Source organism: Monodelphis domestica, chromosome 7 (assembly GCF_027887165.1).
Source record: "Monodelphis domestica isolate mMonDom1 chromosome 7, mMonDom1.pri, whole genome shotgun sequence".
Lineage (NCBI taxonomy): Eukaryota > Metazoa > Chordata > Mammalia > Didelphimorphia > Didelphidae > Monodelphis > Monodelphis domestica.
In genome coordinates, this window is record NC_077233.1 from 237,561,600 (window position 1) to 237,577,221 (window position 15,622).

Sequence of the window (15,622 nt, forward strand, 5' to 3'; positions counted from 1 at the left end):
CTCAAATCCTATTTCCATATTATTCATTTTTGTAATAGAGTCATCTTTTGCAACCAAAACTCCAAATCTTGTACCATATAACCAAGTGATAAATCATGTTTTCTTCTGTGTTTCTGCTCCCACAGTTCTTTCTCTGGATGTGGATAGCATCTCTCTCACAAGTCCCTCAGAATTGTCCTGGATCATTGCATTGCTCTCAGTTGTGCTTTTTTATTCATAATCCTTACTTTCTGTCATAGAATTGATATTATCTCTTGGTTCCAAGTCAGGAGAGTGGTAAGGGCTAGGCAATTGGGGTTCAGTGACTTACAGCCCCAGCTAGGAAGTGTCTGGGGTCAAATTTGAACCCAGGACATCCTATCTCCAGTCTTGGGTCTCAATCCACTAAGCCACCTAGTTGCCCCTTCCTTTGCATTTTACAAAGGTAGAATATAGAGTAGGTCCTCAATAAGTATTTGTTTATTTGATTTAAACAATTCAAGTCAAACTATGACAAGAATGGTACAGGGGGAATGGGGAAGCAGTCACAAGTAGGGAGGGGCTGAAGCCCAGGACATTTCCCCCAAATAAAGAATTTACAAAAGTCTCTCCTTTTGGCTAAACTGTCCAGCATTGTCTCTCTCACCTTGACAGTGTATCTTTGAGGTGTCCCAGGTGCCTGCCGCTGTGCAACTTGTCACACTCTCTTGTTCTTCACTGTAAAATCCATCTTTACAAGCATAATGAACCCGACCGCCCAGCCTAGAGGTGTATTTTCCAATGATGTAGCCATTTGGAATTTCTGGAGGTGTCCCACAGTCTATTTCTATAAGGAAAATCACATCAAATCAGTCATTGGGTAAATTCTTCAAAGGAAAAAAAAACCCTCCTCCCAAAGTGATGGGCTCACTCTAGCTTGACCATTTGGCTCCATTTCAACCATTGTCTGGGAGCTCTTAAGTCTATATTGACATTCCCTTCTAGCTTCCCACAAGAACCACCTGGAGACACAGGCAACCACAGAGCCAAGGCATCTGGGGTCAAGGCCAGTCTGACAATGAAAAGTCACAATGACACAAATTTTTTAAAACTAAAACTATTTAATTCTTTTCAATGCCATTCTTCATACACAACCAACTACTACCTAGTAGAGATGGTACAATGGATAAAATGCTGGGTCTGGTGTCAAGATTGCCTGAATTCAAATCCTGCCTCAGATACTTCCTGGCTCTATATGGCCCTGGGCAAGCGGCTTACCCTCTGTTTGCCTCAGTTTCCCTCTGTAAAATGGGGATAACAATCTCATCTACTTCCCAGGGTTACTGTCAGGATAAAAGGAAATTATATTTGTAACATGATCATCAGAGTGCCTGGCATAGAGTAGATGCTATAAAAATGTTTATTCCTTTCTTCCCTCTTATTCTAATGTTTCAAAGTGTAAGCTTTGTTCAATAAATTAGATCAATTAATAATTAGAAGTACCCATTTGCAATAGGGATAAGGAAAAGGTCTGTTTCACTGACACAGGATGAGAGGATGAGAAAGTTCACAGGTGGCACCTCCTGCACACGGCAGATAGTCACACGTGTCTATAACAGAGGTGGCACATGGGCAGGAGCCCACACAGTGCCTACGAGACTCCCCAGTGAGGCCAAACCAAATTAAAATGCCATTGGGAAATATTTTTAAAATTAAAAAAATGCAATTAAACTTACATAATGTTCATATGTGGTTTTCTAAGTCAATAGGTGGCCCATAGAGTTCTTTCTCTCCAGGTTAGACCTCCATTTCCATTTGAGTTTGATACTCTTCCCCTTGAGCATCAAAAGGGTAAGTGACTTTCTCAGACTTATACAGTACATAAATGAGGGGTCTGGGGGGTTTTAATAAACCTTTACCTTCTGTCTTAGAACTGATATCATATATTGGTTCCAAGGCAGAAACAAAATCTTACTTATTACTCTCTTCTGTACATTCTTTTTTTTAAATCTTACTTTCTGTCTTAAAATCGATAGGAAATGTTGGTTCTAAGGTAGAAGAGTGGTAAGGATCAGGCAATGGGGTTCAGTGGCTTGCTCAGGATCACACAGCTTAGAAATGTCTACAGCCAGATTTGAACCCTAGCCCTCCTAACTCCAGGCCTCCTCTTTGTTCACTGAGCCACCTCGCTGTCCCCAGTGTGTGAGTGTGTGTGTAGGTATGTGTGTTTATATATGTTACACACACACATGTTGAAAATTCAGATCTTTTTGCCTCTGAGGCAGGTTCTTAAGCCTCTAGTCCACACTGCCTCTCCTACTGGTAATACCAATAATTAAGACACCACAGATTCCTAAAAGCCAGTTTGTGCTTTGGGGCTAGTTAGAGATTCCACCTGACCCAACAGGGTAACTTGGGTCTTCTTCAAAGATTTTGCAAGGGAACAAATAAATCATACATCACATATATACCACCATAGGCTCAAATGACCCTTTCAGGTAGGTAGCTCCAGGCTGTCAGCTCAGAGCTGACAGACATCCCCGTGAGTCCATTCTCACCTCTAAATATAACATTCCGAAGCAGCGACCCACCTGTACAAGATGTACCATCCCTTGGAGGGTGGAAAGGTTGGGTCCCATTTGGGAGAAGGTATCCTTCTTTACAGTAGCATTCATAGCTTCCAGGAGTATTCACACACTGTCCCCCAGGTCCACATGCATCTGGTTCTTCACATTCATCTAAGTCTTGACAATCCAGCAAAAGTAAAGGAAAAAAGGAGAGAGACCAAAAAAAGCAGTAAAAACCATTATTTTTCCATTCTACATTGCTTCATGGAGGAATATACTTGTTACTGTTTCATCATCATTTCCTGTCTTTCCAACTGGATGGTAATCTCCATCAGTATTGGGTTCTCGCCTTCTATTTCTCTTGGATCCTCCATGGCATGAACCATGTTGCAGAGCACTCAATAAATGCTCTATGGTTGAGTGATAGGTTGACTAAGTTTGAGTTACCTGAATATAATTCATGGGTTATTGCAATAAAATTTTCTTGGTTCCCATGCCATACGCTTTTTTTTCTACTCTTAACCTCAACCCAGTTCTGGAACTGATAACGATGATCAAATCAACTCTGCCATTATTTCTTCTTTTTTATTTTTAAAGTCTTACTTTCTGTTTTAGAACTGATATTATGTCTGTTCCAAGGCAGAAGAATAGTAAGGGCTATGTAATTAGGGTTAAGTGACTTGCCCAGGATCACACAGCTGGGAAGTATCCAAGACCAGATTTGAACCCAGGTTCTCCCATCTCCAGAAAGGATGCTCTATTCACTGAGCCACCTACTTGCCCTTGCCATTATTCCTTCAAAGAGGTGTCAATATACTCCCCAAAGTTCCACTTACCACCCATGTAACTTTCTAGAATAAAGTTCAGTCCCCTGGGTATTACTGCCCTGAGTTCATTGTTACCCACATTAATATATAAGTTTCTTGAAAGCAAGAACTGTTTTCATTTTTTTAATTCATTAAAATGTACTTGGGTTTTTTTTTTAATACATTAGTACAGTACTTGCCATGTTGTTATTTAGTCATATCTAACTATTCATGACCCCATTTGGGGTTTTCTTGGCAAAGATACTAGAATCTTCCCTTCTGAGTTTACCTCTTATTTATACAGCATATTTCTTATATTCACAGTTATCAGCATATCGGGAAAGAAAATACTGCAATTTCCTTCTCCAGCTCATTTTACAGATGAAGAAATTGAGGCAAACAGGAAAAAGTGACTGGCCCAGGATTGCCCAGCTAGTAAATGTCTGCGGCCAAATTTAAACTCAGTTATTCCAAACTCCAGGTCTAGCATTCTATTCATTGTGCCACTTAGCTGCTCACAAAGTAAGCACATGTGGATGTGGCATAGCTTTTTTCATGTATTCAGTTTTTAATCCTCTAATGGTCAACCCTCTTGGGACAAGTCTCTCTATATTTAGCTAAGTTAATCCCTTGATCATCAGACAAAATCAGTTGGAAAGATCATATTTGATAATTTTCACTTTGGTAAAAGCAATAAGCCATGTTATATAAAAACATAAAGTGGCCCTTGGTCCTAGATGGCCCATTTACCCAAACACACTGGCAGGGCCTTCCAGAAGTCACAAATTTGATGATCTGAAAATAACAATTTAACTACTGAAATGCTACGTAATGAAAATGATCGAAGGGTCCACTAATTAGGAAAGGGTCCATGACCCTCAAGAAGCTGACATTCTAATGTGGAAGACAATACACCGATAACTGTAAATATAAAAAACATGCTGTGTAAATAAAAGGTAAACTCAGAGGGAAAGGTATTCACAGCCAGACAGGAGAGGAAGAGAACTGGGAAAGTCCTCTTAAAGAAGATGGGATTTAAGCTGAGTCTTGAAAAAAAGCCAAAATAGCTAAAGGGCAAAGGGGAGGAGCAAGAGTATCCCAGGGATGAAGGACCAGAGATGTGAAGGCACAGACACAGGGCAGGACTCATGCAAACAGTTGTAAGAATACAAGGGGACATGGCTCAAAGGGTCTATAGAAGGTAGTCAGGTAGAAGAAGGCTAGAAAGGTAGGAAAAGGGCAGGTTTTTAAGTTTTCAATATTGGACAGTGGATTTTATTTTTATTTTATAGAGGTTTTAGGGGAAATCTGGCTGTAGAGCAGTCACTCATGTTCATATAAATTAAGTCTTTCATGTTTTATCTTTCTGCTCACTTGACATTCATGGTTTATTCTTCCAGCATTAATTCTGTAATTGTGTATAATGTTCTCCTGGTTCCACTCATCTCACTGGTCATTATCTCATATAGTTCTTTGCATATCTTTTTGAAATCTGTCTGTTCATAATTTCTTATGGCACAATAATATACCACCAAAACCAGTCCACAATTTGTTTAGCCATTCCCAATGGATGGGTGTCCCCTCAATTTCCCATTCTTTGCTACCACAAAGAGAATCACTATAAATATTTTGGAATATATGGGCTCATTTCCTCTTTCACTGATATCCTCATCAAGCATTCTCTTGGTGAGATTAAAAAAAGCAGTCTATCATAGAATATTTTCTACAACAGACCACATCTTTCAAAATAGGTATATGATTTAAACATAAAAAGAGTGATATTATAAGTAAGTTAGGGGAATATAGAATAGTTTACCTGTTAGATTCATGAAGAAGGGAAGGATTTATGACCAAACAACAGACAGAGAATATTACAAGATGTCAAATGAATAATTTTTATTATATTAAATTTAAAAGGATTTATATAAACAAAACCATTACAACTAAAATTAGAAGGAAAGCAACAAACTGGGGAAAATTTTATAACAAATTTCTTTACTAAAGGTCTAATTTCTCAAATATATCAGGAACTAAGTCAAATTTATAAGAATCCAAGTCATTCCCCAATTGATAAATGGTCAAAGATATAAATAGGCAGTTTTCAGATGAAGAAATCAAAGCTATCAATAATCACATGAAAAAAAGTTTTAGATAACTCTTGATTAGAGGATGCAAATTAAAACAACTTTGGGGAACCATCTTAAACCTAGCAGATTGGCTAATATGACAATAAAGGAAGATAATAAATGTTGGAGGACGTGGCAAAATGGGACGCTGATGCATTGCTGGTGGAGTTGTCAATTGATTCAATCATTCTGGAGGGCAACTTGAATTTATGCCCAAAGGGTTATAAAAGAATGCATACCCTTTGATCCAGTCATACCACTACTAGGTCTAATATCACTATGAGGTCTATAATCTCAAAGAATTTTTTTTTTAAAAATGGGAAAGGATCTACTTGTAACAAAATATTTGTAGCTGCTCTTTTTGTGGTGGCAAAGAATTGGAAACTAAAGGGATGTTCCTCAGTAGGAAATGGCTGAACAAACTGTAGTATATGATGGTGATGGAATACTATTGTGCTCTAAGGAATGATGAACAGGATGATTTCAGAAAGAGCTGGAAATACCTATGTGGACTGATGCAAAGTGAAATAAGCAGAACCAGGAGAACATTATAACACAGTAACAGCAATATTGTGGAACAATCAAATGTGATACACTTTGCTACTAACAATAAGACAATGATCCAGGACAATTCTGAAGGACCTATGAAAAAGAATGCTCTCCACCTCCAGAGAAAGAGCTGTGGGAGTCGGAATGTAGATGGAATCATATGATTTCTCACTTTGGGTATCTGATGTGGGGTTTTGGTTTTATAAGATTATTCACTTACAAAAATGAATAATATGGAAATATATATTTGAGTGATAACATATGTATAACCCAGATTGAATTGCTTGTCAACTGCAGGAGGGGAGAGGGAAAATGGGAGGGAGACAACATGAATCATAGAACTTTGGAAAACTTATGTGGAAAATTGTTACTACAATAAAAAAAAACATAAATAAATACATGAATAAACAAGGGATAAGGGATTAGAAAAAACGGACCACATCTTTACCAGTTAAGAATTTTAGGGAATATAACATACTTTTATATCCATTGTTTGTTAATTACTAAAGATCATGTGACTCTAGTAGAGCAAAACAAAGCTTTATAGCACTACTCGAACAAGGTAGCTCCTATGTTTGTCATAAATTGATATAAAAATCTCTGACAAATACAACCATAGATATGACTGCTCACAAATCCACTAACCAGAGCAGTCAGTTAGTTCAATGGATAAAAAGTCAGGCCTAGAAATGGGATGGCCTAAGTTCAAATCTGGCCTCAGACACTTTCCTTGTTTCCTCAGTCACTTCACCTGTTTGCCCCAGTTTCCTCATCTGTAAAAGGAAATGGAAAAGGAAATGGAAAAGCACTCAGGGATCTTTGCCAACAAAACCTCAAATGAGGTCACAAAGAGTCAGACACAACTAAAAACAAATTTTAAAAATTGCTAGTAATAATAACTAGCAAATATATGTTTTTAAGGTTTGTAAAGTATTTTACAAATAATATCTCATTTAATCTTCATGAAAGCCCTGAAAAGTTGGACCTCTTATTATCCATATTTAATAAAGAAAAAATAAAAAAGGTATCCTCAGTTTCTCCATGAACATATATAGGGGGAAAAATTGTGTATTTTGAGAATTTTACAAGAATAGCTTAATTGTAATGGAAAAAGGTAGTGCCTGCTGAAGAACCTCTTGCAGGTTTCCTTTTGATATTTTACTTGGTGTGTAGAGGTGACACTACTCTATAGTTTCTATGATCCTGGTGGTCATTTTAAGTATTTTATTTCAGTGCTTATTTCAGATTTTGTATATAAATCCATTAAGTTTTCAATTGCAGTCCTCATCCTAATTAGTGTCATTGTATGGCATTTGTAAATTAAAATACAATATCTTTAACAAGCAAAAAAAAATCCATATTTTATAAGTGAGGAAAGTGAGGCACACAGAACTTCACTGGCTTACCCACAGCTAGTAAATATGTGTGTGGGGTCTGATTTGAATTCAGCACTCTATCCATTATACCACCTAGAAGCCCAATGATCCTGGAAAGAAAGGGCTGTTATTATTATTATTATTATTATTATTATTATTCCTATTTTACAGTTGAGGGAAACAGAGGTAAACAGAAGTGACCTGCCCAGGAACAAACAACTAGCAAAAGCCTGACAACAAATCTGACTTTGGGTCCTCCTGACTGAGGGTCAGCATGCAATCCTCTGTGTCCCATCACTGTTGCCAGGTGGGCTGGTCATGGAGCAAGAGGGAGGGATAACAGAGCCCGAGCATTGTCGTGGCATCCATGAAATGTGAAGAGAATCTGAGGTAAGCCTCCATAGAAGTTTCCATGACACAAACAAGCATTGTACAAGATGGAAAGGCTGGGTTGCTCCTTGATGGAGAGAGAGAACCCTCAATGATGAGATCACAGATTGAAATAGAATGAAACAGACAAAATGGTATCTGGTTACCCAGAAAGAAACAAGTTCAGGTCACCACAAATCACTGGGCAATCCTGTCTTGAATTATAGTTTTAATGATACAAAACAAGATAACTCCAGTCTGCTGAAGTCTCTCCTTTGGCTGAGCAAGAAAAAAAGGGAGGGGGGAGAATAAATAAACCCGATAAGCACTAAAAGATAGGAGGCCAGGGACATGAGGGGGAGGACTCAGCAAAGGAAGGGAGGTAGAGGGGTCAGGAGAGGGCCATCCTTGGTTTCCTGGAACTCTTAGTTAATGTTTCAAGAGGCATAAACCTAGAAACTCAACTGTGTCCCAGAATCTTTGCTTATAAGACCAAAGGGATTGGAGAGGAGGGAGTAGGAAGAGGATGGGACAGGGGAAATAGCTATCTTTTCTTTCCAAATTAGGTTTTTTTTCTTTTTTAATAATAATAAAAGTAAGGCTGTGCAATGGCCTTAAATGGGGACTCTGGTTCCAGACAACAGAGGAACACAGACAGACCCTCAATAATGCTGAGATGGAAGAGGCAGCTATCCTTGGGTGTCTCGCCTTCCGCCCTGCCCCCACTACAAATCAATGAAAGTTTCACTGTCACCATGGTGACAACCAGCTTTCTGACAGCACCTACCTGGCACCATCCCAGGCTAGCCATCTGCAAAGAAGGGGAGAGATCTTGGGAGGATGGGCACCTGAACAGCAGGGTTTTCATGCTGGCATATACTCTCTGTCAATGCGTGCTTTCTCACACACACACTGCCCAGCATCCAACATTTTCTCCTCCTGTTCCCCTATCCAAACACTAATAATATTCATAAATTTAATTATATAGCACTTTCAGGTTGGCAAAGAACTTTTCCTGCCAGCTATCCTTTATCCTCACAGTAAGTCCATAAAAAGATAAGTAAAGTAAGGTTTAGAGTTTAAGTGATTTGCCCTTTATCACACAAAGTATCAAGAAACTTGGTGTCAGAGACAGGATTTGAACTCTTATCTCTGTTAGATGCAACACTCTTTCCATCGTAGTCCTCTATCTCCAAAGCCTCTGCTACAAACTTATTTTTTTCCCACTAGAACACAATTTTCCCCAGCTAGAATGATTTCCATCATTTTCTGTGATGTTCAGAACCTTGGACAAAATCCGGCTCTTTCTGCAATTCAGGATGGATGAGCTATGCTGCACATTTCTGACAAAGAATGTTGTTCTCCCCTCTGGCTCCAAGCTTCCCCGGGGTACAAACTGCCTCACTTTGTACCCCAAACCTCCCCTCTCCTAAATGATCCCAAAGAGGCTTCCATGGCCACTTAAGGGTACATGACAAGTGGGAATGGGGAGGAGAAAAGACAGAGCCTTCCATTCTACCCACACAGTTTCCACAGTTGAACGCTGGAGTGGAAGCAGTAAATTCATAGTGCATCCCATAGTGCATCATCCCTAACTGCAACCAGAAGAATAGGCAGAGGAGCTGGGCTTCTGCTATGCCATCTAGAAAGCAGTGCTGGCCAGGAGAAACTGGTCCCCATAGGAAGGCATTACAATTTCTTTAAAAAAAACACTTCAAAGAAGTCCAAGCAGGCAAAGCCCTACAAAGAAAATCACATGAAAGCTTCTCCTCCATGACTGTAGAGAATCGAGGCTGGCCCTTCATTCCTGCTGCCTTTCTCTGCGATGGTCAGCCTTTGTCCACATCCTGATTAAGACAGATGAGCAGAAGCATCTATTTAGAATTGAGGCTGCTAAAATCACTTCATGGCTCTGTCTACTTCCTGCTGTCCTGCAATACGAGAGCATTCAGAGACTGCTCATGAGGTTGAGTTTGCCACCCAGCTGCCTTTCAAAACTTCACCCTGGGGTTGTGTCTCCATCTGTGTCTTGACAGACAGACAGACAGCCTTTGTCAATATCAAGAGAAAGAATGGGGATTCTTGCCAACCATTCCAAGAATCCTTTACAATCTGAATTAGAACCCAGAGCTAATAAAAGGCAGAAGCACAATCTAAATTAGAACCCAGAGCTAATAAAAGGCAGAAGCACAATCTAAATTAGAACCCAGAGCTAATAAAAGATGAAGGCACAATCTGAATTAGAACCCAGAGCTAATAAAAGATGGAGGCACAATCTGAATTAGAACCCAGAGCTAATAAAAGGCAGAGGCACAATCTGAATTAGAACCCAGAGCTAATAAAAGATGGAGGCATAGGGGATAAGAAATGGGCAATAAAGATTGAACCTGTGATTTCATTAACATAGGGAGCTGGATAAGCAAACTAACTTCCACCCATGCAGGTCACCACCTTCTGAGATTGAGTTGGCTAAAACATTGAAAATTTAAGTGACTTGCCCACAGTCACATAGATAAGAGACAAGACTTTTTTTTAGGTAAAGATATTTTATTTTTTTTATCAATTACATGTAATAACAAATTTCACTGAAGTTTTCCAAATTTATATGATTCAAATTATCTCCCCCCTACCCATCTTTTCCCCTCTCCTGGAGCCGGTAAGCAATTCAATGTGGGTTATACATGCAAAACACATTTAGGAACCAACACTTGAACAGAAACGTTCCTAGCTTCGAGCATATCCACTACACTTTGCGTGAATGACAGAAATTTATTAAAATCAGTCTATTGGAGAGAGTCCCTAGTGAAATGGGCTGAGTAGACCCCTTCCAGGCACATGTTCTGCATAACATCTTCCTCCAAAACAAAAAGAAAGAAAAGAAAGACTAATAGAAACTCACAGAAAGGAGAAGGCTGTGGGAGAAGGCAGCTAAAAAACTATAGCAAAGTTTTTAATGAAAGTAAAATCTCATTAATTCATGTTAATTGGAAGAAGGCTAAATTTAGTAAAAAAGTATAAATCAGATTTTTTTAAAGTGAAATGTCGTTTTATTACATTAATGCATGGAGAAGTAATAGAATTAGCCCAGTAGAGGTTTATCCTGAAGTCCTGTATGTTCGAGATTATCTTTAAATCCTGCTCATAGAGATTTTCCTCACGGGACTTGCTTTAATGACTGACTAAACATTGACTTGGGACTAATGCATCAAATCTTTGCATGAATGTGTATGCTTCTGGCATCCTTGCTAAAAGTTTGCTAAATGCATTATTAAGAAAACCTTATTTCCACAAAGAGTAGAAACACAAACTTTAACCCAGTCCTTATGCCAATGAGAACAAATTCCCAATTAATCAGATTTTCTTATACAACAAGTATAAAGGATGAGATCAAAGGGCAAGAAATTGAGATCCTGCTATCCTGGAGATTTACTAGACCAGTGGAGGAACCACCAAGCACTAAAATACATCTAATTTCTTTTAGAGTAATTTAATCTCTCCATGCCTTCACTCTCCAATGAGTATCCCAACACAGAAAGGGGCTCACAGCTCACATGGTATGGGAGACCTGACTGCTGATCTATCTCTACATAAGCTGCCTGAGATGATGGATATGGATTATACTCTAAACTGTCAACAAATGTCAATTGTTATTCAAAGATAGGCAAAGTGCACAAATTGGACCTCTGAACAGTATCGCAGGTCCTATTCCTTATATTACTCAGATGGTAAATTCTAAGGTAAGAGTAGATCCTCACTGCAGTTAATCTAGTTTATTGTTTGCTATTGTGATTGCTAATTCTCCAAATGATATCCACTGAATCCCCAATAATTGTGGGTGGCCAAAAGGCATGAAGAACCAGAAAAATCTGACCAGACTCAGAATTGGAATGGAATGAATTTCAGAAACCATCTATTTCAACTGTCAACTCAAAAATGAATCCCTTCCCTAGTATCCTCAAAAAGTGGTTATCCAGTATTCTAAATTGACTAAATAAACTTATTCAAATGGGGGGGGGAGTGGTTATCCAATGATTGGGGATGTAGACTCTAAATGAACATCCTAGAGCAAATACCAACAACATGGAAATGGGTTTGGATCAAGGACACATGTGATACCCAGTGGAATCGCGCATTGGATATGGAAGGGGTGGTAGGAGGGGAGGGAGGAAAAGAAAATGATTTTTGTATTCAATGAATAATGTTTGAAATTGACCAAATAAAAATGTTTAAAAGTGGGGGAAAAGTGGTTATCCAGCTCTAACTTGGAAACCTGCTGAGGTTTCCAAGGACAACACATCATCTACCCGTGCATACCCTATTCCACTTTGCCATGGATAATTGCTAGAAAGTTTTTCCTCACAGAGCTGGTGTCTACTCCTCTGAAACTCCTACCTAGTACTGATCCTTGTAAAATCTTCTAGAGGCAACCAAACAATATTACTTGCCTGCTATGTGCCAGACACTATACTAAATACTAGACAAGTCTAATTCCTGCTCCATGTGATAATTCTTCAAATACTAGGGAATCCTATCACATTCTCCCTTCATCTTCTCCATGCTAAATGCTTCCAATTCTATCAATCAACCCTTATAAGTCTCTCACAATATTAGTCATCCTCCTCTGGCCTCTTCTCATTTGTTAATGCCCTTCCTAAAATGAGCACAATGATCCAGATTGATTTGATCTAAATGGGGAGAATGCAACGGAACTATAACCTCCCTAGTCCTGGATATTCTGTTTCTCTTAATGCCATTAAAGACTGCAGCAGCATTTATGGATACCACATCACACTGTTGAAATATTGAATTTTTGATCTTCTACAAATTTCTGTTCCAACACACATATATTTAGCAATGCTTTTGTTCCGTCCTGTATATATTTTTTGAAATCCTTACCTTCTGTCTTGGAATCAACACTTGGAATCAACAAAGTAGAAGAGTGGTAAGAGCAAGGCAATTAGGATTAATTGACTTGTCCAGGGTCACACAGCCAGGAAGTATCTGAGGCCAAATTTGAACTCAAGACCTCTGGCTCTCTATCCACTGAGCCACCTAGCTACTGCTATCCTGTATTTTGCAAGTTGTTTTTCAAAGTCATGAGGAACACAGATTTTCAGAATTAGGGTATGTGTTTTGCTGCTTAGATGAGACTCTGGATTGGTAGAGAAAATACTGACCCAAAACAGAGTGCCTACATGAAGTATGGAATTGATATGAGAATTTTGTAGAAAAGGGACATCCTTTCTTCTTTGAGACACAAATGTAGTTGTATATTCTCTTCTAGAGTCCGGGAGAGATACTTGGAGAGAGTGAAAGAATGTCCTTCTGAAGCTTTCATATCAACGCTATCCCTCACACAGGAATGTAACTTTTCCTCAGCATTTTTATCCACCAACCCAGAATCACACCTATGTAAAATGCTCCTGGCTTGAAAAGCCAAGTTACATATGTATAAGATTTTATTATCTTTGTTTAACTTATAGATACTGGTTCTTCATCCAAGTTTTCATATCTCCAAATTATCTGAAAATTTTATAATCAAGCTATCCATACATTCATCCAAGTCACTAGTTGGGGGGGGGGGAGTTGAACAGATGAGAGCCAAGGAAAGATGTCAAGAACCACTTTATTTGAGATATCCCCTTTAGTCCAACATTCATCCATGAGTCACTACTTTTCAGTATAGTAATTCAAGCAGCTCCAAATCCAGTTGACTCTATTGTTATCTAGCCCATATCACACCATCTTTTTGTGGGGAAAGCATGAGAGAATCTAGAAAATAATTTGCTGAAATTTAAGTATACTCTACAGAATTTAACTAATCTCCTTAACTAGTCAGGGAACTCTGTTAAAAGGGAAAAAGAAAAATTTTAAACTAAGAAGATAAATTGGGTAGAAAATTATAACTTTCTAACAAAAGTAAAATTTCCAAGATACATAGGGAATTGACATGAATTATATATATGACCAAAAGTCATTTCCCTAGCAGAAAAATTATCGAAGATATAAACAGTTTTCAAATGAATTGCAAGCAATTAACAGACATAGAAAACACAATTCATATCACTAATAATAAGAAAAATATAAGTGAAATCAGATGTGAAAGTTTCCACTTCAACCCAGAAAGTTGACAAAGATGATGAAAAGTAGAAAACTATAAATGCTGGAAAGGCTGTGGAAAGACAGGCACAAAGGAGATCAAGGACAGAAGGAAAAGTCTCATTTGTATCCAAATTTTTATTACAGCACTTTGGTGATAACAAATAACTGGAAACAAAGTGATTGCCCGTTCATTAGGAAATGACTAAACAAACTACAGCATTTAAATATAATGGATTCTTACTGTGCAGGAAAAAAAATGATGAATATGGATATTAAGGAAAGTAGAGAAGTATTTTACAAACTAATCCAGAGTAAAGTAAGAATCATGAGAACAAACATAAAATGACTACAATTATATAAATAAAAATACAACAGATAAAGTGAGGGAGGCCAAAATGACCAGTCTTGAAAATACAAGAAAACCTTAACAAGCTGGCTGGCCTTGGAAATTAGGAAGACCCCAATAAACATGCAGCTGCAGTAGGTACCAGATAAAGGCCAGGAAGACCTCAATAAACATGCCAAACCCCAGCTGCAGTAGGTACCAGATAAAGGCCAGGAAGACCCGAATAACAAGATTGTCAAGGTCCCAAGAATAGTATATAACCTATAAGGGCTGAGGGGAGCCAAACATGCCGGCAACGTTCCAAGAATCGTATGTAGCAGATAAGGGGCTGGAAGAGGGGGCCATACATGCTGGAGAGTACTTAAGGCCCAGCCTCTCAGAAGCAACTTGGAACTCTGATGGCAGAGGTTCCCACTGATGCCTATCAGTTCAATAAATGGCCTTTCCCTGCCTGTTTGCATTGTCCGTGGTCTTCCTTGGTGGTGGGTGAAATCCCGGACCTTAACAAAAGTATGTGACTTGGTATCAGAAAGATTTGTATTTAAATCCCATCTCTGACATTTCTTAGTTGTGGGATCTTGGGGAAGTCATTTAACTTCTCTTAGTATCAGTTTCCTCACCTATAAAATGAAGATAACTCCTAGAGTCATTCTACCTTGTAAGGTTCATGAAAGATTACAAAGAGGCAAAGAATATAAAAAATTACTTTTTTCAGGATTAAGACAAATATTATTACTGTGAAAAAAATCAAAAGGAAGCCAGCCTCTGATTATTTGTAATAACCAATTTGTATTCAGGAAAACAAGTAATGAAATATCCTCTTTCTATTCTTTGTAAAGATGTGAAGGACTACACAGGCAGAATGTGGCATCAGATGAAGTCATTCTGTAGATTATTTTTTGCTTAACTGATTTTCTTTCAACAAAGATAGACAATTTTGCAGGGTATTAAAATAGCTCAAGGATGTGATTGCTGAGCCATTGTCTGTGACTTTTGAGAAACTAAATACAAAGAAAAACTGAAATTAGATAAACATGGCCCTAAGGCAACTAGGTGGCCCAGTGGATACATATCAGTACTGAAGTTAGGAAGATTTATTTTAGTCAATCTGACCTCAGATATTTACTAGCTATGTGACTTTGGACAGATCACTTAATTCTCTTTGTCTTAGCTTCCTCACCTGTAAAATGATTTGAAGAAGGAAATGAAAAACCACTCCAATATCTTTTCCAAACAAGACAAAACAAATGGAATCACAAAGAGTCAAACACAACTTGACAATTTTTTTAAATGATCCCAATTTAAAAAAGGAGAAATCTTTGAATTCTCAACAAAGGAATTTGACTTATTATTATTGACAAGATGGTCTGTGATCATTAGAAGGATAAGTGGTTATAACATGGCTTCATCAAGAATGGACCAT

The 15,622-nt window shown here is 38.3% G+C and overlaps 1 protein-coding gene across 3 annotated transcripts in view; it reads right to left on the minus strand.

Moving 5' to 3' along the window:
• The window catches only part of SUSD1 (sushi domain containing 1), a 376,643-nt gene that overhangs the window by 303,801 nt on the left and 57,220 nt on the right, over positions 1 to 15,622 (minus strand). For all 3 annotated transcript variants that reach the window (XM_007498165.3, XM_007498164.3, XM_016423857.2), the window contains exons 4-5: positions 2,550 to 2,702; positions 626 to 805 (exon numbers count right to left, since the gene is read on the minus strand). In XM_007498165.3, the coding sequence (XP_007498227.2) occupies positions 626 to 805; positions 2,550 to 2,702 (333 nt within the window). The remainder of the gene's footprint in view (positions 1 to 625; positions 806 to 2,549; positions 2,703 to 15,622) is intronic.